The 26,451-nt window shown below is 41.9% G+C and overlaps 1 protein-coding gene across 4 annotated transcripts in view; it reads left to right on the top strand.

Annotated features, from left to right (window-relative positions):
• Window positions 1-21,172, top strand: part of LOC149859087 (ABC-type organic anion transporter ABCA8-like) — a 49,246-nt gene extending 28,074 nt beyond the window's left edge. The window contains exons 20-40 of one of the 4 annotated variants that reach the window (XR_016443753.1): window positions 3,280-3,446; window positions 5,034-5,161; window positions 5,700-5,837; window positions 6,608-6,721; window positions 7,391-7,561; window positions 8,585-8,695; window positions 10,222-10,347; window positions 10,900-10,968; window positions 11,475-11,566; window positions 13,756-13,876; window positions 15,061-15,178; window positions 15,262-15,353; window positions 15,943-16,121; window positions 16,510-16,585; window positions 17,191-17,285; window positions 17,994-18,113; window positions 18,286-18,426; window positions 18,722-18,801; window positions 18,888-18,943; window positions 19,664-19,847; window positions 20,538-21,172. Coding sequence is in view for 2 of the 4 variants with exons in the window: in XM_090059396.1 (XP_089915522.1) it covers window positions 3,280-3,446; window positions 5,034-5,161; window positions 5,700-5,837; window positions 6,608-6,721; window positions 7,391-7,561; window positions 8,585-8,695; window positions 10,222-10,347; window positions 10,900-10,968; window positions 11,475-11,566; window positions 13,756-13,876; window positions 15,061-15,178; window positions 15,262-15,353; window positions 15,943-16,121; window positions 16,510-16,585; window positions 17,191-17,285; window positions 17,994-18,113; window positions 18,286-18,426; window positions 18,722-18,801; window positions 18,888-18,943; window positions 19,664-19,762 (2,293 nt within the window). In the remaining 2 variants the exon portion in view is untranslated. Of the gene's footprint in view, window positions 1-3,279; window positions 3,447-5,033; window positions 5,162-5,699; window positions 5,838-6,607; window positions 6,722-7,390; window positions 7,562-8,584; window positions 8,696-10,221; window positions 10,348-10,899; window positions 10,969-11,474; window positions 11,567-13,755; window positions 13,877-15,060; window positions 15,179-15,261; window positions 15,354-15,942; window positions 16,122-16,509; window positions 16,586-17,190; window positions 17,286-17,993; window positions 18,114-18,285; window positions 18,427-18,721; window positions 18,802-18,887; window positions 18,944-19,663 lie in introns of those variants that run through there. The other 3 variants (XM_090059396.1, XM_090059397.1, XR_016443754.1) reach the window with 3 other exon arrangements.
• Window positions 21,173-26,451: the final 5,279 nt, after the last annotated feature.

The following is a 26,451-nucleotide window of genomic DNA, read 5'->3' as shown; positions in this document are numbered from 1 at the left end:
TACTCTACACCACCAAAAATTCTCCAGTATTAGAAACAAACTTTTCCCATGTTAAAATTTTGAAAAAATTAAATGAGAAAAAAGAAAAAAAACTCTCTATAGGAACTCATTCATTTGCATTCAATAACAGGAAATGGGAAAAATAAGCATTCAAATTGTAACTCTTTTCATTTTAGGCAACTAAATTATTTTTTACTGTACATGTCCTACCATATGAAATAGTCTCACAGAAAATGAGGGCTGGAAGAGACCTCAACAGGTCACTTCTAATCCAACCCTTTGCTCAAAGCAGGAGCACCCCAACTAGATCACCTAGCCAAGGTTTTGTCAGCCCAGGTCTTAAAAACCTCCATGGACAGAGATTTCACAATGTCTGGGTAACCCGTTCCAGTGCTTCACTTCCGTCCATGAGAAAATGTCTCCTAATATCGAACCTAAACTTCTCTTCCTGCAACTGGAGACTGTTGCTCTTTGTTTTGTCAGGTGTCGCCACTGAGAACAGTCCAGCTCCATCCTCTCTGGGCCCCCCTTCAGATAGTTGAAGGCTGGTATTAAATCCCCCTTCAGTCTTTTCTGCAGACTATATAAGTCCAGTTCCTTCCACATTTCCTCATAAGTCATGTGCCCCAGCCCCCAAATTATTTTTTTTGCCCTCTCCAGTTTGCCCACATCCTTTCTGTAGTGGGGGGCCCAATACTGGACACAGGACTCCAGATGTGGCCTCTTTGGTGCCAAATAGAGGGGAATAATCACTTCCCTCAATTTGATGGCAACACTCCTACTAATGCAGCCCAGGATGCTGTTAGCCCCCTTGGCAATAAGGGCACAGTTTTGACTCATATTAAGCTTATTGTCCACTGTAACTCCCGTGGCCTTTTCTGCAGAACTGTGGCTCAGCCGGTTGGTCCCCAGTCTACTGGAGAATGAGATTTTTCTGTCCTACCTGCAGGACTTTGCATTTGTCCTTATTGAACTTCATGAGATATCTTTTGGTCCAATCCTCCAATTTATCTAAGTCAGTCTGAATCTTAGAACAACCTCCAGTGTATCTACTACTCTGCCCAACTTGGTGCCATCTGCAAACTTGCCGAGGGTGCACACCATCCTTTCTTCTAGATGAAGATACAGAACAAAGCCAACCATAGCACCAACCCCTAGATCATTTCACTTGATACTGGCTGCCAGCTAGACATCAAGCCATTGATTATACAAGTCATTTGAGCTCAACGATCCAGCCAGCTTTTTACCAACCTTACAGTTCATCATCCAACCTGTACTTCCTTAGCTTGCTTGTGAGAAGGTTGTGGGAAACTGTATCAAAGCCTTGCTAAAGTCAAGGTATACCACATCCACTGCTCTCCCCACAGAGCCAGTCATTTCATCAAAGAAGGCAACTAGGTTGGTCAAGCATGATTTGCCCTTGGTGAATCCATGCTGACTGTTTTTCTTGTCCAAGTGTTTAGAAATGGATTCCTTGAGGACCTGCTTCATGATTTTTCCATGGACTGAGGTCTGTAGTTCCTCAGATCCTCCTTCTTCCCTTTATTAAAGATGGGCACTATGTTTGCCCTTTTCCAATACTCTGGGACTTTTCCAAACTGCCTCAAGCTTTCAGAGTTAATGGCAAGCAACTCTGCAGTCACATCAGCTGATTTCCCCAACACCCGCATGTGCATCCCATCCAGCACCGTGGACTTGTTATGCATCCAGTTTTTCTAAATGGTCCCTAACCTTTTCTCTCACTGCTGTCAGCTGTCCCCCTCCTCCCCAGTCTGTGCTGCCAGGTGCAGCCATCTGGGAGCTGACTTTGCCTGTGAAGATGGAGGTAAAAAGGGTATTGAGCACTTCGGCCTTTTCTGCATCCTCTGTCACAAAGTTGCCTGTTCTGTAAGGGACTTGCACTTTCCCTGATCATCTTCTTCATGTTTATGAACTTGTGGAAGCCCTTCTTGTTACCTCTCACATCTCTTGCTCATTTCAACTCCAATTGCACTTTGACCTTCCTGATTTCATCCCTGCATGCCCATGCAATACTCTCATACTCCTCCCTAGTTGTTTGTCCAAGCATCCTCCTCTTGTAAGCTTCTTTTGTTGTGTTTTAGCTCATTGAAGAGTTTCCTGCTAAGCCAAGCTGGTCCTCTGCCATACTTGCTAGTCTTCCTGCATCTGAGGTTGGTTCATTCCTGCGCCCTTAGTAAGGTTTCTTTAAAGTACAAGCAGTTCTCCAGGACTCCTTTCCCCCTCAGACTGGCCTCCCAGGGGATCCTATCCCATCAGTTCCCACCATGAGTTGAAGTCTGCTTTTCTGAAGGTCAGCATCCTTATTCCACTGCTCTCCTTCCTTCCTTTCCTTGGGATCCTGAACATAGTCATCTCATGGTCACTGCTGCCCAATGCCATCCACATCCACATCCACATTCCCCACCAATTCTTCCCTGTTTGTGAGCAGCCAATCAAGAAGAGCACAGCTCCTAGTTGGCCTCTCCAATACTGTTTATCAAACAAATGTTTCTAAAAAAAAATTTTAAATGAGGGGTGGTAGGGAGGTTAGCTAAACTATTTTGTGGCAGCAAAATCTTATACATAGCGAAAAAATCTCAACCAGTTTAGTGATTGTTGTAGTTATGACTTCTTGGAAGTTTTTATTGGCTCTCCCTCAGACTCAAGAGGTGAGAGGTACTCTTTCCATCTGGTGCCTTCAGAAGAGGGAAAAACCAGTGGACTGTTAGAGTTGTTAGGTGCTTATCTAATCTCCCCGCTTCCGAGGGCACGTGTGTGAGAAGAGGTGCCTGCCCAGGGGGTGTTAAAGGAAGGGGTTTAGGATAATTGGGCCATGTGTTGAAGCCAGGGATGAGCAGTCACATAACCACTGCTCAGCTCTTCCTGTTTCCATGGTGGCTTGGAAAAGGCTGCCTGCTTGCAAGGTTGCCTGTGCAGTGTGTGCTGCTGCTGTTTCAGCAGTGATTTAGGACCAGCATTAGTTGAGCATCTCAGAGTGTTTTGCCACCATTTTCATCATAAAAAGTCCTCTCAGGAACACACGTAACAGACAGAAAATGGTGATTTACAGAAAAGTGTAAATTTAAACCTAGACTAAATGGTATTTCACAGGTCAAAGAAAAGGTCTTGGAAATTTTCTTCCTTGCAAATTTTAAAAACCTGTCTCGATAGTGGAGAAATTAGAGGTTCTAAAAGTAAAGTCACAAGGAATGTATTAATTGAAAGTGTGATGCTGCTACCCTACAATTTCCCTGACACTCCATCTGTTCTTCAATATAGATTACTGCTCTATCTGATTTTTGTACTCCCTCTGATTTTGGAACTGGTCTTGACAGAGGTGTGGCAGGTACTAAATTCTTGGGAATTGACTTCTGCTCTATATTTCCTTCCTGTTGGAAAGAAGGCTGACAAGGAATACTTGAGCCTCCTAGTCCTTAATGAAACAGGTGAGGGGAAAGCAAAACTACAAATCTGATCATTTTTCTATGCCGTTGCTTTTTATCATTTCAAGTAAGTTCAACACAGGGCCAGATGAAATGGGAGCAATTCAATACAGGGGCTCAGAAGCTGGGGTTGAAGCTCAAAACAAAGAAAAGAAAAAAGAAAGAGCTGAGCAAATAGGAGCAAGGTAACCTGAAGAAGCTGATCTTTGATATGCGAATAAATGGAGTGTTAGTGCAAGTATCTGAATAGGGAAATAATTTTGCCAAACAGCTTGCAACAAACTTGCCTCTAGTGATTACATTTGGTATTTACTAGGTGGGGGCATGGATGTGTTGAGACAGCCAATGACCGGGAGGGAGTGGTTGCCAATCCCATATATTCGTAATGTACATTCGTAATGATACTGCAGGAGACTCTTCAGCCTGGAGAAGCGCAGGCTCGGGGTGACTTGGTGGCAGCCTATAAGTATATAAAGGATGTGCATCAGGAACTGGGAGAACATCTTTTCACCAGGGAACCCCAAGGGAAGACGAGGTCCAAACTGGTGGAAGACCATTTTAGACTGGACATAAGGAAAAACTTCTTTCCCATCCGAGTCTCCAGGGTCTGGAATAGACTCCCCCCGGAAGTGGTGCAAACACCTACTCTGGATACCTTCAAGAAACGCCTGGACACTTATCTTGCTGGGGTCATCTGACCACAGCTGGCTTCCTGCCTTTGGGGCAGGGAGCTGGACCTGATGAACTTGGAAGGTCCCTTCTAGCCCCAACGTCTATGAAATCTATGAAATCCCATATATGAGAGTTCTGACAGTGGGGACTGAAAGAAACAGATTCTTGGGATGACAATAAGAGAGTGTAAATAGGATTTGTACATGGCCAGGATGGGTGCCAAAAGGAGTGAAAAAGATCACCCAAACTTCCCATGTCCTCTGTATTAGGGAGGATGACTATTGCCATCAGGAGTAGGAGGAGAAGTGGAGATGGCTTAGAAGAGGAAAAAGGGTGTGCTGTTTTTATCACTATTAGATTAAGCGGATAAGAGACACATGTGGAATTGGATGAAGTAATGTTTTGATCCTGGTTTATCATCACAGACCTGGATTCCCTATAAAAAGATATCTGAACATGTTTGAGCTGGAGGCAGTTGCCTTCAGACAGTGTGAAGAGAGATGAACAAAGGGCTGGAAACCTCTATGGACAGTGGGGGAAAAGATAAGGACCTGCTGGGACGAATTCTGAAGAAATTTTCAGATATATAGGAGGAAACTCAACACTGGATGGTACTGCAAAAGTCCACCGAAATCAAGAATCAAGAGATTATCAGCAGTTTAGTGCAGCAAGACAGTTAAATATGCAGATAACGAACACAGGAGTGAGGCAATTAATGATGGCAATATTTAAGGATGGCAACTTATGCAAAAAATGCAATGAATGATTAAATAAATGTTGCTTGGACAGTCTAATATTTATTCTATGCTTTTTCTGGTCTTGCTTGGGAGGCAGTAATATCAGCAAAGCCCCCAAGGATGACTTTGTTGTAAAACAGCTTCAAACATGGTGATTTGTCTGTTTTTACTTTCCTACCAGGCTCCAGCATTGAGAACTTTGTCCATGCTGTAGAGAAACAGAAAATAATGTTGGATGTAACTACTGGAAAAAATATCACAGAGGAGTTAATACACAATGGGGCTATAAAAGTATCTTGTGAGGACCAGGTAGAGTGCAAGCCATTTCAGCTGCCCATTGCCAACCACTTATATTTTGCAACTGGCATAAGACACCTACTGAATCCTCTTAACTTCTGCATGAAAACACTGTTTAAAATAAGTAGTGTGGGTCTGCTGCTCCTGAAATGTTGAATACTAGCTTGAATCTGCAAGCTGTATTTGGGGATAAAGATACACACTGTATGTCTACAAGATGGTCCAAGCAAAGTATTTTTGCTGAAGACATTGCCTACCTCTCAGCCAAGCAGGGTCTCAAGGCTGGACTTTGTGCAACACAGGTCCAAAGTGATCCAGACACTGGGATTGTTTAAATTAGGAAAGGCTGAACTAAATTCAGTCATGCATACTGACACCTCATTGCTTGGTTTTTAGCAGCTCAAACTACATTCTAGGCTCCTGACAGGTTCTAGATCACCTTCCTATTCATCTTGTTCTAGGACCTAGAACATGAACTGTATCTTGTCGTTTCCTGATACTTGCTGAGCTATGAAACGCACTTGAGTTTTTCATCCTGTTTTTTTTTAAGAGCTACAGGTTTACAATAATGTGTCACATGGAGGTAATCAACTGCTTCCCCATGCTTGTGAACATCATTAGCAATGCGCTGCTGGGAACTTTAAATTCCACTGAGCATATCCGAATCTGGAACCATCCTTTTTTTTTTGTAAGTGTCTTAACTTCCCTGTCAAAAATGCTGGTTTAAAGAGAGTGTCTAACAGCTCAAATTGTAATCAGTTTTTTAATAGAAAGGAGCTAGGGTTTTTATTTTTTATAAATATGTATCAGCCAGTTTCATCAGCGGTATTCATGCTACTAGTTCTGTTAGTGGGCTTCACACAGCTAGCACAATTGGCTTCAGGGAGCACACTGGGGGCCCCCACACACACTCCCGGCTCAGCGATCGGCCACGGGGGGCCTCTAAGCGCCCCCCCACACCCAGGTGGCAGCAGTTGCTAAGCCAGGGGGGAGGTATGGGGGGCCCCCTGCATGCTCCCCAGTGGACCTGGAAGTGGACTGGAAGTGCTTCTGGTCCACTTCTGGGTCTGCTGCCAAGCACACTGGAGAGTCCCCCGTGTGCTTCTGCGGGACACTCCATGCCCCCCACATTGCAGCACTCACAAACCCCTGCTAGCTAGAGACATGTAGAAAAAACATTTAAAGCTGGGTCTACGTCCAAATTGCCGAATCTTTCTGAATCTCTCCAAATTGATTCAGAGGGTTCTGATTCGATTCAGAGAGGTTAAAGGGTCCTCTGATTCAATTCAGATTCGGCGATTCAGCCACTGAATCGGGCCAAATCTACACCAAATCAAATCAGGGACCAAAGCTTTGCACAGCCCTAATAATTTTATGCATTCAGTTGTGATATCCAGATGGATTTAGGCTGTTACAGTGCTGGTTTTCTTTAAATATCTTCTTTTTACTCCCCTGCAGAAACATAGAGTAATGTTCTGGAATAATATTATCATGAAGTACCTTGTCTTTTGGTTGATTATATATCCTGCTTTCCCACCTTACTTTGCGACGAGCCACATAGAGGATTACAAGGTAAAAATCCTTGAATTGTAGCAGAATTTCTGCAGGAAGAAGGAAATACAGTTGTGTAGGCACTAAACAGCTCTTAGTTGCAACGCAGGCCTCCACACGAAGCACGCTGTTCATACAGGAACCTAAACAACTCCGAGAAGCCTGCATGAAATTTAAATCCTAAAAAACTGAACACAAACTCGTGTGTGAGAGAGAGAGAGAGAGAGAGATACGTGCACGTGCAGTGTAGAAAAGAGAAACTGAAGGTAGACTCGGAGAGAGAAAAGGAAAGTTATAAGCAGACTTAGACGGTTTATCCGCAGCAGAGAAAGAAGGACAATGTTTATAGACATCTAAGGGTGAAGTTCCAGGTTACGCTGAGACCATACTAAGGACTCTTAGTGTTAAAGCTCTTAACTCATGCAAAGTGCCTTCTGACCATCTGGGCAGGAACGAGGGAACATATGTATCATCAGAATGAAAGACCAGAGGAGGCAATAGCCAGAAAATGAGAAGGATGAAAAACACGGGGGGGGGGGGGGCAGTAACAAAATAGAAAAGAAAAAGGAGACTCACTGGTGATATTACTTCCTTGACCTGTCACCATACATCCTATCAGCAATTGGAAAGATTGTTATCCTTGCTAAAAAAAATAATACTAACATCTCTGTTTTCCATGTGTGTTCCTAGAGGAAAGCTCATTCTCAGCTGCGTATCTCTGGGCTCATCCCATCAGCTTACTGGTGTGGGCAGGCACTGGTGGACATTCCTCTGAACTGGATCCTTCTCATCTCCATGTCTGGGATACTGCTTTCACAGAATTCTCACATTTGGAAGCATTCTGGAACCCTGCTCTTTTTGGTAAATCTTTGGTTGATCACTTATAAAGAAATATCTCCTGAAAAAATGAGAGGGGAAACCCCAGAAAATATGGAACATATTTCATCCTGAAAACTAAAGAAAGAGAGCAATTGCCTCAGAATTGCTTGAAACCCTAATCCTTGCATATATTCAAATATCCACTCTCATTCGAGCTGTGAAACGGGACCATGTTTTGCTGGGTATTCACATGAAAGCTTATAATTTTGATAGCATTTGAATTCAAGACGTAACAAAATGTTGCCATTTCTGCCTGCACTTTTCTTTCAGAATACAGAAACGATCTCCCTGGCTGCATGCAGGAAAGAGACAGAATTTGCTCTAGGTGCAAAAAATAATTTTTCACAATGAAATTAGAGGGTCCTGGAGAAACGTGTTCCATATTTTGCCCTCGGTCCTATCCCTATCCCAAATAAAGCCTGAAACATTCTAGATGACAGCGATGCTTTTCCAGTAATGTAACTGCAGGTGGATGGGTGGGCAAGGCATGTCTGCTGTTCCGCATCCTCTTTCCCCGCTTTGGGGTCAGAGAGAAAACATGCTGTTTACTTGGTAAACCGACTTTACTACAAAGTAAAAGTGGAATGGGCACATGATGCACAGTCCTACTATGTAGTAGTACATCACTAAAATCCAAAGTAAAATTAATCCTTGAAAATTTACCCAGGGCAAACCAGCTTCCAATGATCTGGTGGCCATTGTGATAGATCTCCTGGGGGTGGATGGATGGCTTGGGAGAGAGACTTGTTTGTCTGCTCTTTATTACAGAGCAAAGCCCTGGATAAGCTACCTATAGCAATCATGTCTGTGTATCCCTATTAATGAAATGGAGATAATAAATCTTGCCCTTTACAAAATATTTTACACTTATCATGTTCTTTTTTTAATCCCTTGGCTCAAATTATTCCTATTCATAATTCAATCTAGACTAGGTTGCTGCAGTTGTAGCTTTCTGATTGTCCACGCCAGTTCACTTATCCCTAATGAAACCCTTTCTCTTTATAGTTGATAGGTCTTATTGGATCTGGAGCTGCTATCGTCCTGTTCCTTTATTTAATTGCCTTCATATTTCGCAAGGGGTGCAGCAGCCATATTTTGTCCCTTACTCTCGTAATGGTAAGCAAAGGGCACGCATGCTCTAAAATCTGTGAAGCAGAAACTCAGGGGAACCCCCTGTGCAGCTCCAGGACATTGGCAGTCATTTCAGAACAGAAATTATTCTATTTTGCACTTTATTTCAATCTCAGTACTCTCCAGTCATTTGTGTTTTAACAAGCTGGGTACAATTTGGTTTGTTTTGGAGGGGGAGTAATGGAACTCCGAAGTATTTTGCTAGTCTCATAGAAAATCTGTATTGTGTCTAAACTGTGTAACCTGGAGCCTCACAAGAATATAGGCTACCTTGGATCTTAGCTTTTCAGTGGCCTGAACGTATCTCAGTTTGTATATGTATATATGTGTGTGCATGTGTATGTATATACATAAAATGTATATATATGTATATGTTATGTCCGTTTTTGTATATGTATATGCATATATATAAAAGCTGTGTGTGAGTCTGTGAGTATACATTTTCGACAGGCCTGTTTTGGGTATATGCATATACGTGTGTGTGTGTGTGTGTGTAAAACAAGATTGTCAAAAATGTCCCAGCTAATTGCATATTTTGTCTGTTTTCCATCAATTTTTTGTAAAAAACCAAAACCCAAAATATTTCAATGCTGCAAAATCAGATTTCTGGTACCTGAGAGAAAAACGGTCCAATCATGTAGTAAATCCCTAGAGAAGTGATTCTCAATCAAGCTGCTGTGGCACCCTGAGCTGCTTTGAGAGCCTTTCAGTGGTGCTGTGGGATGCTACACAATGTTATCACTGTTCGGTGTGCAAACATGATTCACAAAATAAACTTTGAGTTTTCACATGGGAATCTATTATATTAAAAACATCCTGACCTGTTTTAGTCTTTTTGAGATCTTGGCAAAGAAGAATTCTTCTATTGTTATTGTTCTGTAGCCAAAAAATGAATGAAAACGAACAGCTGGCACTTTCCAAGGGGTGTCTCAAATCTAACATATAAACAAGTTCATCACTATAATTTTTATTGTTGTCTTTGCTGTTACAGTTCCTGGTTTTTGTCTCTTCAACTATGAGAGCTACACTTGTGTGCACGCGCGCGTGTATGTGTGTGAACCTTCTATTCTGTAGGCCTCCTGTTTTTTGGCTTCTTTTTGCAAAACCCCAGTTCCTAGAGCTAAGAGATGAGGATCTCAGCCTTAATATATACATATAAGCCAAAAACCAGGAGGTACAGAATAGAAGGACTTTTGTGGTATTTATCCTCCAGAGTATATCAGTATCTATACTGCTGGCTATGATTTTGTTTCAATCTTCCAACCTATAAATACAGACTAAGTTTGAGACTATAAAATCTAGTCGCTGTAAAATCCGGAGTGACATAGGAATCAGAAACAATTCCCCAGATGCCTCCCAACACTATATTTTGTATATATGTCTGCATGGGCCCTCTGCTGAATCAAGTACTTTGCACTCATACCCCAAGTGGTAGATGTATCCAATTCTTAGTAACAATGAGCAAAGGGAACTTTTTCACTCATACAGATTATTTTCTTGTTTCATTTTAGGTAACCTTTGCTGTCCACCTCTTTGGTTTATTCATGTTTAGTATTGAAGATAGAATTACTCATTACGTTCTGTCCATTTTCCTTCCTATGTATCCATTATTTGGCCTTTGCATCACAACTTTATATGTAAGTTATTGTGCTATATCACAAGGAGACTAGCTACGTACCTAGCTAAGTTTCTTTGGAAAAACAAAATGCATAGTTTCTCAGTAGGAAATGTTAACACTAACTGGACACACTGACAAAGCCCTCTCTGTTTCTGTTACCCATGGGATTTTCATAATTCAGTACAGCAATTAAAGAGCACAACTCCCTGCAAAAGTGTCTACTCTTCTTCCCAAAAACGGGGATCAAATCTCAAAACCCACCAGCAGAGTAGATGGAAAGAAAAATTTTTCCACTAACTGGGACTACAGAGCAACTAGAGGGAACAGATGCTTGCCCCTTGCAGAGCTATTGGTCCTAAAGAGAAGATCTTGAAGATGGTTTTATTCAGGAATATAACTGTTTCTGGAATAATATTAGGAATCCCAAATTCAAATTCCCACAATTACTCTTTCCTACTGTGAGCATTTTGAGTAAAACAGAAATACTCATTTTGAAAATATTTATCAGTTTGTTTATTACTCTCCCAACATTTTATAGTATTATATCAAACATGTATTTTTGCTCCTACAGGTTTTTGTAGACTTTCCTGATTCCCATTTGAAACCCAACTGGCCGGAAATACTGATATCTGTGTTTGGAGTAAGAAAAAAAATTTCAACATTACTTTTTAATTTTTATTATTTTGTATAGGCCATGCATCCTAATGTACTTTATGTACCCTGTATTGCATTCACTGCAATCCATAAGCTAGAAAAATGCACATCATTTGACAGAATCTAACATACCAACTCTTAGATTTTTCTGTATGGCTTAAAGTTGGACTTAGTCCATGAATCTAGGGTCTCACCTGTCAACTGTACAAATAATATTAGACTATGTAAGTCCTCAATAGTAAGAAAGTGGGACTGCAATATAAAACTCATTCTGTGAAGTGGAGATCTTATATTGGATTTTAGTTGGACTGAGTTAGAGATAGCTCGCCCAGCTACTCAAAACATTGTTTCTTTGAAATGGGAGGGAGAGAATAAAAGTCACAGATCAAACAGAGTCCTACTAAGTTTATGAATTAAATGTGATTTCTACCTTTAGAATTATAATTTTTTTTGTATCACTGCTCATAAAGTGTCGGCTATTTCTTTTTTCAGCCTTACATCCAGTGTGTGGCTTTCATTTTTCTTCTTCGATATTTGGAAATGAAATATGGAAGAGCGGTTTTGAGAGAGGATCCGATTTTTAGGTTTGTGCCAACACAAACCCTCAGGGGGCATGCACACACATGTGAGCTCATACCATAAAGCTTTTTCTCAAAAACAAAATGCTCACAAAAATTGCTGATAATTTTCAATAAATAGTGCTTGTTGTTCTTTTAAAAAGAATATTCACTATCTGTACGATTATAAAAATGTCACAAACTCAGTAACAAAAGCTTTAACAATGATTTATCATCTTTTTGGGGTTTTAAATGAAAGAACTCTGAAATGTCTGAGAAAGAACACAGTCAAAACAAAAAAGTTATTGTTTGAACATTTTACGATTTCAACATTTTTCACAAAAATAGTTTTTATTTTTTCAAACAGTTTTCATAGATTCGTAGATGTAGGGTTGGAAGGGACCTTGTAGATCTTCTAGTCCGACCCCCTGCCTTGGGCAAGAGAGAAAACTGGGCTCAGATGACCCCAGCCAGGTAAACATCAAGCCTCCTTTTAAAGACGCCCAGGACAGGAGCCAGCACCACTTCCCTTGGAAGTTGGTTCCAGATCCTAGCCGCCCTGACTGTGAAGTAGTGTCTTCTAATGTCTAGTCTGAACCTGCTCTCTAACAACTTATGCCCGTTATTCCTTGTTACTCCGGGAGGTGCTCGGGGGAACAAGGTCTCTCCCAATCCCCACTGGTCCCCCCTAATAAGTTTATAGATGGCCATTAGATCCCCCCTCAACCTTCTCTTGTGGAGGCTGAACAGGTCAGGTCCCGTAGCCTCTCCTTGTAGGGCCTGCCCTGCTGTCCCCTGATCGTGCGAGTGGCCTCCTCTGGACCCTCTCCATGTTGTCCACATCCCTCCTGAAGTGCAGTGCCCAGAGCTGGACGCAGTACTCCAGCTGCGGCCTGACCAGTGCTGCATAGAGGGGGAGGATCACCTCCCTGGCCCTGCTCGAGATGCATCTGTGGATGCATGACAAGGTGCGGTTGGCCTTCCTAACTGCCTCCCACACTGCCGGCCCATGTTCATCTTGGAGTCGATAATGACTCCAAGATTTCTTTCTGCCACCATGCTTTTGAGAAAGGAGTTCCCCAGCCTGTAGGTACGCTGCTGGTTCTTGCTGCCCAAGTGCAGCACCCTGCACTTGTCAGTATTGAATCCCATCCTATTGTCATTTGCCTACCCCTGTAACCTGACCTGGTCCTGCTGTAATCTGCCCTTTCCTTCTAGTTCTAGATAATAACCTACTGTCATTACCATTTCCAATGTTAATTCAACAGAGCATGCTCTATTAATGCAAACCTACTAGTAATCGGTTCTTGAATTTCATCATGTTCTACGTGATATTTTGCCTCCTGCTTTCTTGTTGAAACCACTACATTAAAAGGCTAAGGGACCTGAACCTGTTCAGCCTCCACCAGAGAAGGCTGAGGGGGATCTAGTGGCCATTTACAAACTAGTTAGGGAGGACCAGCAGGAACTGGGGGAGTCCCTGTTCCCCCGAGCACCGCCAGGAGTGACCAGGAATAACGGTCACAAGCTGGCAGAGGGGAGATTCAGACTAGACATCAGGAGGCGCAACTTCACGGTCAGGGCGGCTAGGATCTGGGACCAACTTCCAAGAGAAGTGGTGCAGGCTCCTACCCTGGGGGTATTTAAAAGGAGGCTGGATGAACATCTTGCTAGAGTTGTTTGACCCCAGTACTCTTTCCTGCCATGGCAGGGGGTTGGACTTGATGATCTGCTCAGGTCCCTTCCGACCCTACTAACTATGAAACTATGAAAAGAGTGCTAAGTTTGCCATGTCAGGTATTCATAAGTTAGGAAAAGCCAGAAAGTAAATATCTTGGTGGTCTTTAATGATACTATTTGTCATTATTTGTCCTAAATAGCCTCTCTCTTGTTCAGTGCAGGGGATAGGCAGTCAGTAATACAAGAACTACAAGAAGCAGCAAATTATTCTCTTGTATTTTGGAAGCTGGGACAGAGGAGGGCTGAGCTGCAGACATGACACTCTCATAAATAACCTCTTTGGTGTTGGGCTTTGTGTATGTGTTTTCTGGGCCACTTATTTTACATGTTTGAAATAATCAATTTAATGAATATGAAATAGCAGGAAACGCAAATAATGTTATGATGGAAAGGAATGGAGTCTTGCCTTATTCATAATGCATGATTGTAAATGAGAAACAAAGGTACCAGACTAACTTGGCATTGTTGATCTATAGACTCTCCCCAGGGAAAGAGCCTTGCCATCAGAATCCAGATGAACCAGAAGAGGAGGATGAAGATGTTCAAGCAGAAAGGGAAAGAGTAAGGCAGGCAATAGCATCTCAGAATCAGAAGGAGGTAAAACAAAGCAGCCTTCCTGTCTGCATGTCTGACTACTCTAGTCCCATTTTCATGTTGGTAGAAATGTGCATTGCTAAAAGAATAATAAATATTGGTGAGAAAGTCCAATGGTTTACCTTACTTGTCTTTGCTGGTAAGAATTGACTTTCCAAATGGGATAAGTAGACATAGAAACTGACTTCTAAATGGACTTAGCTGAAATAAAAACTGAAAATATAGTTTTTAAATAGAAAGTAGAAGGCTTTGTTTTCTCTAGGGGTTTTTTTCCATTTGTTTTGTTTTGGGGGGGCGCATTTTTGGTCTCAAAGTATTTAAAACAAATGAAGCTTGGAATGAGAATTGTGATTGCACGCTTTGGCAGCATCACACACACACTTTTGGAGTTGTATTATTGTTACTACCAAGAATATATCAGGCATAATGTTTAGTCTCAATACAGAGGAAGACAGAGGCACTCTTCAGTTGATCAGTCTGAATGCCTGAACACTGAATGCCTTTGAGCCATTTAAGGCCACACCTCAATGAGTCTTGCAGTGTCCTTGCAGAAGAATAAAAGGAATATGTTCAAGCTGAAAGGGCAAGAGTAATGCCTTTGTGCCATTAGGGCCACACCTCAATGGGTCCAGTAGACTCCTTACAAGACTAAGAGGGAATTAGGAGCCTTAGTACTCTAGGCCCCTAAGTGTCCTCATTGCCTCCTGTTTGGACTGCAATATTATGCATATTATAATGTTCGTCTCGTAGGCATCTGACCCCTGCCTAAGCTCTGCTGCTGTCTAGACTGTCGTTGGGCCCGCACTGACCCCTGCCTGCATCGCCATCGCACCAACCCCTTTAGGTGCCCATACCACAGCAGGGGCAATCCCCAGCTGAGCCATTGCTGAGCTGCCCCTCTTCTGACCTCTTCCTACCCCCTCGCCTCAGAGGGTCAGCACTCTGGAGTCAGCGCTCAGCAGCTGCTTTCAAGCATGCTAGAGAGCCCGGTCTCCAGTGTGGATGCAGAGTGTCACGGTTGTAGTTCTGCATTTGGAGCACGTGTGCAAGAGCGAATGGGCAGGGGGAGCCTGGGAGCAGCTTAGCAGGAGTGTGCTCCCACCTCAGTGCAGACAGGATGTCCCATGGTTTTGTGTAATGCAAGAGATTTGCTCTTTAAAGGGTTTTCTTTTCCCCCCTCTCCCCAGAAACCAGTTGTTATGGTCAACAATCTGCGCAAAGAATATAAGGTCAAGAAAGCCAGTGCTGTTTTTAAGAAAAAGAAGAAAGTGGCTACCAAAAATGTCTCTTTCTGTGTTAGAAGAGGTCAGAGCCCAGGAATCTTTTACTAGAATTATTTTCATGATTCCCTAATTGAAAGATTGAAACTTGGTTCATCTTTGTTCTAGGAGAGGTATTAGGACTGCTGGGACCCAACGGAGCTGGAAAAAGTACAACCATAAATATGATCACGGGAGAGACTGTGCTGAGCGCTGGGCAGGTGGGTGAGGCAAATAGACTGCAAAGTGACTATGTGAGTGGAAAGTCCAGTGCTTACTCCTAAGTTATCATTACAGTAAAACAAAGCAATATTTGGGATGAGATTTCTAGCCCTGTACATCATGCTATGAAAGGTACATATGCAAATTGTACTTGCATGTGCACAATTGCATGCAAGTACAAATCATGCAAATTGTTAGCTGTTAAAGTAATCACGAGATGAACGTCTATTTTGTACACTCACAAGCTGAACTAACTTTCTACAGACTAAACAAAATTGGAATACTTGAAACAAAAATATAAAGTCCTTCTGAGTATCATACATTTGTTAATATTGGAAATAATTGTATCATGCCAAATTGAATCAGGGACAGTGACCCAAATCAATTAATTGAATCACTGTCCGTGATCCAGGCTGAACCGGAATCTAATAGGGCCTGTTTTGCACACCCCTACCTAGCAGTGCTTTCTGCTCAGTAATTCTCCTTTTACAAACCCTCAATGATCCCATCATTAATCTTCCTCGTATTTGAACTCCACCTATTTATCAAACGATTACACAAGAGCAGAATAACTGATTGTTTGTGCAGGTGCTGGCAAAGGGGAAAGATGCAGTTGGATCTCAACTGGAAGCCAGAGGCCCTGGCTTCCTGGGCTACTGCCCTCAGGGGAACCCTCTCTGGCCAACCCTGACCGTGCAGGAGCATCTGGAGGTTTATGCGGCTGTGAAAGGGCTGAGGAAAAAAGATGCTGCTGTCGCCATTGATCGGTACCAACAAAAAATATTTCCAGTTTCCAAAGTCTCCACCGCTCCCCCTTCCCCTGCCACTCAACAGCTGGAAGTTGAACCCTCTCCCAGATGCTGCGATTCTGATTTTCAAAGGGAGAAACACAAATAGAAAGGGTGGTGGTCACAGAACGTAATAGGCAAATTCTACCAAAAACTTCACTAGAAAATTTAAAACTGTCCTCTCTTGACCAAATTCAAATATTCTTTACTGGGAGTGGACTCCTTTAGGGGACCTGTTTTGCCCCCAAAACCCTAGGTGGGGAGGACCGTCAACTCTTTCCCTTTTGCTGCCAGTCTCATTTAAGTGGGGACTGCGAGGGAGAAAACAAACATTCATTTCCCTTTCTTTCTTCTCCTTGCTCTACAGAATGGTGAAAGCTCTGGAGCTCCAGGAGCATTTAAAAAAAGAAACCAGGACATTATCCGCTGGCATAACGAGAAAGGTGTGTGTGACGTTATTCTAATATTGAATTCCATTCTCACTTCTGCGAGTGTGTTATCTGGACAAGCTTCACACATGCCACTGAAATAAATGAGAACTGAATGTAGCCTTCCATGCTTTAGACTGAATTTTTATTGCAGATGTAGTAAAATCTTGGTTTGGGATTAAATGCATTGAAGTAATGGCTGGTGAATTATCTCCACAAAACAGTATGAGTACTTGCGATGTTCATTATGTTAATAAAAGGCTTACATTAATGGATAAGAGGTGTAGTTCTGCTCCCAGTTAAGTGGATAAGATTTGCACTGCTTTCTATGACAGAGTGCACCAATATTTGTGCTGCTTCACTTCAGAAGGAATTATATCATTCCACGTACTATAGAACAGAATATTGCACAGCATGATACTCAAAATGTTTTAATATAATAAGTACAGAGTTACTAAGGGTAACAGGACTCCCAGTGTGCATGTGCACTTGGGTTCAGACCCCAGTAGATGTGTCACAGGCACACAAAATATGTTGGGCCATAATTGCCTTTGGTCATACACGGGTACTACAGCTTACCTTTCTGAAGTTGTCCATTCAATGTCTTTCTTCCATTTTAGGTGTGTTTCATCCTGAGCATGCTGGGTAACCCAACAGTTATGCTCTTGGATGAGCCATCCACTGGAATGGACCCTAAAGGCCAACGGCAAGTGTGGTGAGTACTGCCTGTGCCAATGATTAGGCCTTCACCTCAGGACTAAATTGAAATGGTGCAAAAGTGTTGGGAGCTGAGACTGGGTACCTAAGATTTCTAAATCCACAACTGCACACCTAAAAAAAAAAAAAAACTTTCAAGTCAGTGGAAGCTGTGGAGCCCAGCAATTTTGGAAACGTATTATATCTTTGTTCTCAACCTCTAGGTTATTGGCAGAGCTGCACTAATGTCTTAAAATTAATGTTAATATCATTTAGGTTCCTTGACCATTCTATGGGGTTTCTCGCATTTTAACATCTCATAATCTGGAAAAATAATCAGGGTATGAAACAAAAGTTTGGCTCTTTTCTGTGTCTCAGATTTATAAGCAAGTTCAGCCCTGCTCTAGTTAGTACCCTTGTCCACTTGACAACTCTGTTACTTGAAAACAACTCTCATTGGCCTAAGAAAAATATGTTTGGCTAAAGCAAAAGCCTTTTAATAGCAGTTCCTCCTCATTAACCCAGCACTACAGCAAATGTTATTTTGGAACAAACTATAATGGGTTTTGCTCATAAATGTGCAGTTGTATCATTATTTCAGAGTACCTTCATGTATTCATTGATTTGTTAATATTTGCAGAGTAATCATTTTTGCCATTTTGAGGGGAAAGGACAATAGGAAAATTCATTTGTCTATTCCTGTGATGTAACAGCCCTTTTGTTTTAGGAAAGCAATTCATGCTGCACTGAAGAACAAGGAGCAAGGGGCTATTTTGACAACGCACTACATGGAGGAGGCTGAGGCAGTGTGTGACCGGGTGGCCATCATGGTGGCTGGAGAGCTCCGGTAAGCTTCAAGATAGCTTCAATAGCAAGAGCAAGGTGTTTCTCAAGGAACTGAGAGATTTTTTTGGAGCCTGTCAAGTCCTTATACCTCCTGCACTATGAGATGAGAGTTGTGGGAAAACGCCAAGTCCACTAATCACTATTTCATACTGTGCTTCTTCCCTTGTTAACAGGTGCATTGGCTCCATTCAGTACTTGAAAAGCAAGTTTGGCAAAGGTTACCTACTGGAAATTAAAGTGAAGGACCCTGAGCAAGTCGATGAACTCCATGCCAAAATTCTGACGATCTTCCCACAAGCAGCTCGTCAAGAGCGGTAACTGCCAGTATATCTGGTCCCATTATAGGTTTAGGTCATGTACTGCTGGTTGCCTGCAGAATTTTAGTACATCATTCCCTCTGCAGTTTGGCAGCAAATGTTACATCCCAATCCAGGATTGAGAATAGATGTATAGGGACATTCTCCAGATAATGAGCTGCTGGTCTGTATATGGCCATACAGTGAAGTGCTCTCCCTTTCTGCCCCACATTGGAGGTATGCCCAGTGTGGTCCACAAGCTTAATCTGAGGAGGTAGGCAAAAAATTATGATGTCTTTTTCTTTCCCCACAGGATTCCTTCTTTGCTGGTCTACAAGATACCAATGGAAGATGCTCTTCCTCTGTCCCAGGCTTTCTCCAAGCTCGAGGCAGGTAAGAACGAAAGCAGAAGCAGCAGACCAAAATCACCTGAAAAGGGCAATAGTATTTTCTTTGACTATATTTTAATTTCTTCACAGCCAAACAAACCTTGGGCTTCGAGGAGTACAGCTTCTCTTTGAACACCTTGATGCAGGCATGTGATGCGCTCAGAGATGCAAGCTATAAAATTTAGAAGACACAAAGGCAGCCCACTATATTCATCAGGCTTTGACAGAAGAAGGAAATGTGTTGGAGAAACAAATGGGTTTCCAAATCCTATAAGGGCTAAATCTAGCAATGGGGGCAGAGCACGGCCTGTCCTGCAGACCCACGTAGGGGAGAAAGAGGGGAAAGTGTCCTTTTCGCAGCGTGGAACTGACCACCTTGATCACCACCATGGGCAATGCGACCTCTGTAGCTGCTTCTCCCCTTGGCCTAGATATATGTTTTGGTCCCTATTGCAAGGCTTATAAGAAATCCAAAGGGAAATGAAAATGACTCAAAGAAATGTTACCTTCTCATCTCAGGGTGAACAGCCACCATAAACAGCTAGTATTACATTCCAAATGCTGTATAGCATTTGACTTAAATATGCCTTTGGGAATGCATGTAGAGTCAACAGCAACAGAAATCTACAGAGCTCCTGAGAAGACAATGCCTTTCCCAAGCGTTAATCCAAAAGTTTAGTGAGCCAATTTGCAGAGTATTAGGTAGTTGCCTTATCCCGATCAGCAAAGAGCCCATTCTGAGTGGGGTTCGCCTTCTGGGCAGCTGCAAACCCATAAACTGGCATTGCAAAGATTCATAAAAGTTGGTGAAGGGATTAATTATTGACACTGAAAAATAACTAGACCTTTTTTGTTGTGTATTTTAGGTGTTCTTGGAGCTCTCTCGAGAGCAAGAGAAGGAAAATTTTGATCTGGCATTGGATGGAAATTATGAATGGAAACAACTTCAGCCACAAGACATTTAGCAATGTTAAAATGTTTCCTATTTAATCAATTTTAATCTTTAAGATTTGATTGTCTATCAGCATAATATGGTTATCAGCACAGCAGGTATTGCAGCTTCTGTACTTTGGACAAAAGAATTATTTTTTTCTAATTTAGGTTTTCCTTTTAAGGAAAGAACATTTTGAAATAATAGAAGTGTTACTGTTCTCAGGATGACATGGTTTGCATGAAAGAGATAGTAAAGCATACATAGGAAATGAAAAACAAATTTTGCAGATGGAATTGGAATTAAATATGAAATAAAACAATGGAAATGAAAAGAGATCTCTTTGTAGAGATAGTCTTGTAGTATAATTAAGTGCTTCCTCAACCCCACCCTCCAAAGAATACTTTAGGCCTACAGATCATAAATCAGCACGCCTCATCAACAGAAGAATTTCCCTTTACTCCATCAAAGGATCTGCCCTTTAATCTGACAAGTATGATATTAACCTTAGAGAGCCCATGTCATGTTTGACATTACCATAACATTTCTAAGAAGCCATCTCTGAACCATTAGCTATTATTTTTTAAAGCTCCTGGAGGACCAGGAGAAGTCCTAGATAACTAGAAAAGGGCAAACATAATACCTGTTTTTAAAAAAAAAAAAGGAAAGAAAATTTAGGAAATTACAGGAACAAATTATTATACAAGATCAAATTATTTTAAAAAAATGATAATGAGGAGCTAAAACAAGCAACATGTACTTGTCAAGACCAAATTGTGTTGAATTCATCTAATTTCCTCCTTTGACAGGGTAATAGACCTAGTGGATAAGGGAGATGCAGTAGATGTGAGATCTTGCCTTAGCATGGCTTTTTTCCGGATTCCAGATGACAGTCGCATAAGTAAACTACGGAAATATGGTCTCAGAGAAATCATTTTGAGGTGGGTGCACAACCAATGGAAAAAAACTCACTCAAAACACCTCTTTATGGTTCACTATCAAACTCAGAAGACATTTTAGAGGAGTCCTACAAGGGTTGGCCTGGACCCAGTACTATTCAATATTTCCATTAATGACTTGAATGAAAACGAATCCACTTATGACATTTGTGGATTATCAGTGGAGAGCTGGCAATCATTATGGAAGACAGGATAAGCCTTGGGCTATCCTGAGACGGTCCTGGGCCAGAGCTAGGGAAGCGAATCAGGAAGCCATACCTTTATTTGTAATGGTGCCTACAATATGCACACTTCTCTGTGCTCAGTGGAAACTAAGTACATCAGAGATCCTGTACCAATATTTCAATATTTTCTGTTTGTTTCCCATTAAGCAATATGTATAGAAACACTCATGTAAGACATCTGTGTTCAGATACATTTTGGCTAAGGTTTTTACTCTATTTTTGTACTCTTGCCAATAAAAGTCTGCTTTTATTGAAACCAAAGTTACCTTCTGAAATGGAAATGTAGATTTTCAAATCTGTTGCATCTAAAATGGGTCTCTCCATTTAGAAATAAGAAAGGTCATTTTTCTCATAAAAGCCAACCTGCAAATTCAACTTCTTTTCTGAAAGTTGAGCTGCTTTGCTTTTTGTTGATGGCTCATGGCCAATGACAAAGACTTTCACAAACTACACCCACTATCTTTGACACTTTTGAAACTCTGCTGTTGTCTTAATTTGCTTTTGGTTACTATTATGCAACACCATTGTGCAATGAACTAAATGCAGACCCAAATTTTTACTGCTTTCTATGGGATTCCTCTCTTTGAGACCCCCCTGTGAAAACTGCATTTCAAAAAGTAGGACCTAGATTATTACTGATTTGGTTTTGGTGGTGTTTGAGGAAAAACAGATGACAGCATGTTCTCCCAGGACTCTGTTGGCTTTGCATAAGGACCAGGAGTAACACAATATTTCAAATGTGTGTTTTTCACCACATTGATTTGTAGAGTTAAAAAAAAAGGATGATTTGAGGAACCAATAAAAATGGTTACATTTTTTGCTAAAACACGCAGAAGAAAGCATATGAAACATCTCAGCGTGTCTATAAAGAGCGGATGTGTCTCCAATGTAGGGCTGGGCTGGATCTGTCGAGATTTGTATCTGTTGACATTTTCACTTTTACTTGGGCTGTCCAGGGCTTCCAGGGTCCCAGCTGCAAACCTGGGACCCAGAGAGTCCTGGCACCCCATTACGGATCCTGGGTCTGTCAGCAGTTGCACAGTTAGTCTCAGTGAATAGTAATAGTAGTAGTTAGCAGTATTGCAACTTCCCATGGAAGAGAAAAAAATCTGAAAAAACGTATATTTAGAAATTATCGAATCATTTTTATTTTGAATATTTCTAGGAAAAAGATCACAACCCTAGCTTCAAAGATCCTGGCTCAGCCCTGGCACCCAGGTCTTAGTCTGCTAGGACTTAGAAATTATTAAACCAAATTTTCCCTACAGTGGGGAATGTTGCTTTTTGTTTAGAAACAGAAAAGAAAATCACTTGGAAATCACAAATTGGCCACAGAACAAGAATTCTGATGTTTCACTATGACTAAGCCTGCTCTTGCCAACTGATACTAAGGCAAGTGAGGATTATCCTGGCCAGAAAACCAGTCCGTTGACCTGGCAGTTATTAGGTTGTGGTATTAGGTTGCCCGGATCGAGCCAAAATAAAATTCTAAAATGATATGTATCCTTTTTCGGAGCATGCCCCTGGAAGGAACCTCCTGGGTCATCAAGTTCAGTCTCCTGCTTTGGTAAGTAATCACATAATCTAAATGTGTTCATAAACGTCATCTTAGATGTATTCACGTTTTTTGCTCCATTTGTCTTATTAGAAGACTGTTCTAGACCCTCGCTGCTCTGATAGTTAGAAACCACCTGGGTCGATGACAATATGTCCCCATTTTTCTGGTGCCAGTACTGTCCTTTATCTTAAATAGCTCTTTTTTCCTCTCTTCCATTCATCCCCTTGACATATTTCTAACAGATAATCTCACTTCCCCTCAACCTTCATGGGTTAAAGCCAAACTCTTTTCATCTCTTTCTGTAGAAGTGAGTTCCCACTTCCCTAATCATCCTTTCTGCTTACTGAGGCTGCAGCTGATTTTTGCTCAGCCTGCTAAAAAGGTCGTAGCCCTTTCTGCAGCCTGGCATTAGCAGCTGCAACTTCCAGCAGAAGAAAATTCTTATTCTGGAGGCCAAGTTTCGAAAGCAGATGTCTATCCTTCAAATGGCTGAGTAGGGTAAGTCCAAAACTTTGCTGTTTTTCCAGGAGAAAATGAGGCTTCCAGCTAAACAAAAAATATTGCTTTCTGTGAAAAATGATGAGTTTTCTTCTGAGAAAAAAAATGCTCATTTTTTTATCTGAACATTACATTGCTCTGAAGGTTCAGTGCCTCATGCTTTTTGTCTCCTATCAAGCATGGATGAGCACCTTCAACACAAAAGACAATCCACTATGTAGTCTTGTTTTGGGTGAAAAAACATGTTGTTGTCTGCCATTGGGATGTGCGTTGAGACTCCCCTAATGAGTCATTTGACACACAAGGTATGATGGACATTTTGACGTGCCCAGCACAAATGACCCCTTCCCCCCTCCTCAATGTCAGGTGTCCTATTCGAGCAGACACAGGGTGCCTCTCTGATTTTTCATGATAAAAAACCCAAAATCAAACACCATAATGTATAGGTATTTAAAATGTATTTTATTATCGTGATAGAGGCACCGACAGGCTTCCAAACTGCTTTAAAATTGTAAATATATCAATGTTTTATTGATTGTGTTCAACTGATGCTGATATATACACTGATGTTTCATTTTAATCACAGGAAAACAGATGTTTGGGTTTTTTTAAAAATCAGAAAATGTATAATTTGTAAAACCAAAATCCCTGGTAATAAGTCAGGCATTTACCTACGCTGGAATCCATATGAGCTAAGGTAGTGTTCAGTGTTTCCAGTCCAGAGCCCAACCCTAACATGCTACTCTCCATACATCCCTGCACACAAGAACAGCACCGGCTCCATGGATTAATTCCAGAGGGGCTGAGGTAGAAATCAAGTCACATGCTTCCTGATGTTAATGGAAGTAATGTATTAGTATGAACTTTCAAATGTTCTCCTAGCTCTAGATAGAGATAAAATACTTGTTTTTTGGCAATGTAGGAGTGAAGTTGTTTTACATTACAGCCGCTGACAATCAGGGTCAAAAAACACATGGAAAGTAATAAACCCAAATTTCTCTCATTTTGAAATCTTTAAACATAAAGCTGAGCATATTTTTTTGCTCCCCTCACAGATGTTCTCTTCTGTGTTGACTCTCCTGCAATAATTGGCAAAGCGACTGCAGTCCAAAGATCCAACATTTCTAACTTAACTTTTTGGCCTTCATCAGTAAACAAACAAGAACTATTGCTCTTAATTGCATATTTGTTTTAGCCATAATACCAAGCAGAAATCATTGAACATTTTGTTCATGTGTGTTTATAGTCCTCCCACACGTAATGTAAATCCCAGGATAATTTTGCATGAAGTAGGACCAGAATCACTTTGGATTATGTTCACTCCTTAAGAGTTCAGGGAATTCTGAGATGGTTTTCTGTCTAACTGATTTTTTAAATGCTTGATTCATTGGTTTTTGAACATGAGTCTTTATTACTGCTTTAAATCTATTTGCTAAGTCAGAACTCTCCATCAAGAGAAAATGATATTTTTTTTATTGAGGGCTACATGAACCTATCTAGCAGTAGAAAATGGAAAGAATCTCACCTTGCATAATCCTTACTATTGCAGACATCTGTATTTCATGTCAACACCGGTTGAGTTTTCTGTTACTTGGATATGTTTTGGGGTTTTAATGTTCCAGAGTGCATGATTTGTCCTGCAGAAGAACCAGGAATGGAACAGCTATCTGGACTCAGCCTTTTGTTCTTGCTAAAGTCAGAGATTCGCCTACTTAAGGTGCGCTAGTTCCTGTAGCCAAGGGAATGATGCTGTTAACCCAATGCCCAGGTACCCATTTACAGTTGGGTTGATCGGGGCAACTGTTGGCACAAATTCAGGGCAAGGCGTGCTGTCTCTTCCGGCCTGGAGATGTTGGGGAGCTGAAAACTGAATGGCTCAGGACAGTGTAGTTTTATTTGATTTGTTCTTTTTGTCATTAACCATTGGAGATGCCGCTGTTCCCACAAAAACTAGAATAACATTTAAATAACACACTGCACTCACTAGTGCATTGAATCTGAATACAGCATGTCATCTTCTTCCCAGCCAGGTGATGCATGGGGAAGAGGCACCAAGAGGTTAAATGATCAGCAGCAAGGAAAATCAGTGTAACAAGAACCCAAACTTGCCTTCTTGCACCAAGGCTTCTTTCAGTGCTGCTCTCACCTGTGCTGGGAGCTTTGCTTCCTTCTTGATTTCTTTGTTCGGCTCTGCACTGAAGCAGAAGTGAATTTTGGTCGCCGTGTCCAACCAGCTGCACCTGATTGTTTCAAGGTATTCCCGTTGAGTAGCTTCAAGCTCCAGGGGAGAATGAACCTAAAATCTTCTCCCTGTGCTGTCAGGCTCTTTAGGAGTGAGCCCTGTCCACTTGTGGACTGAAACAGCGGCATTGCCAGTCTGTACAAACCCTGCACCCTCGTTTTCCCACGTTGCCCTTTGCAACAGCGCGCATGTGCATGCACAGCTACTCAGAGAGTTGAGCCTTGCACTGACTGCATGGAGTTCAGCGGGTATTTGGGAGGCTGCAGGCATTTTCATGTTCGATGTTTCCACTGGTAATTTTTTAAACCCAAAACCACTTTAGCTGCTGTGCCTGCCTTGAAAAAAACACCAAAATGAAGGTCAGAAATATCCAAAATGAGTAGAACTGTTTTCGTTTTCAAACCTGGATGTCTCCTCTCCTCTGGGTCCAGATGCTTTGGCCCATGTTAATAAAAGCTGTGTTGGTAGCCTCAGTGGTGGGCAGAAAAGAAAGCTGACTCAAGGGACTGCTGCGTTTCATAGATTTCATAGACATTAGGGCTGGAAGGGACCTTGGAAGATCGTCGGGTCCATCCCCCCTGCCCCAGCAGCAGGAAGTCAGCTAGGGTCATAGGATCCCAGCAAAATAAACATCCGAATGTTTGTGTCCAGAGTAGGTGCTTTTACAACCTTGGGGTGGGGGAAGCATCTTTTCCAGGCCTTGGGGGCTCGGACAGTAAAGAAGTTTTTCCCTATGTCCTGCCTAAAATGGTCTTGCAGGAGTTTGTGACCATTGGACCTTGTCTTCTCTTGGGGCACCCTGGTGAACAGACGTTCTCCCAGATCCTGATGCACCCCCCGATGTACTTATAGGCTGCCACCAAGTCCCCCGTGAACCTGTGCGTCTCCAGGCTGAAGAGTCCCATAACTTGCAGCCTCTCTTCATAAGGCCTGTTCTCTTGCCCTCTGATGACACGCGTGGAGGCCTGAATTGGATGCACTACTCTAGCTGCAGCCTCACCAAGGCCGAGTACAGCGGGAGGATGACATCCTGGGTCTTGCTCGAGATGCATCAGTAGATGCAAGCCAGGGTTTGTTCTCTTTGACAGCTGCAGTATTGCCTTGGTGGCTCATATTCATCTTGTGGTCAATCATGACCCCCAAGTCCCTTTCAGTCATGGTGGTAGTGAGTGTAGCATTGCCGAGCCTATAAGTGTGATGTGGATTTTTATTTCTGAGGTGGAGCACCTTGCATTTCTCTGT

This window comes from Crocodylus siamensis, chromosome 8, assembly GCF_052110815.1.
Source record: "Crocodylus siamensis isolate JL-2025a chromosome 8, ASM5211081v1, whole genome shotgun sequence".
Taxonomy (NCBI): Eukaryota; Metazoa; Chordata; order Crocodylia; family Crocodylidae; genus Crocodylus; species Crocodylus siamensis.
The sequence above is the reverse complement of the archived record's forward strand: the minus strand, read 5'-3'. Positions and strand labels throughout refer to the sequence as shown.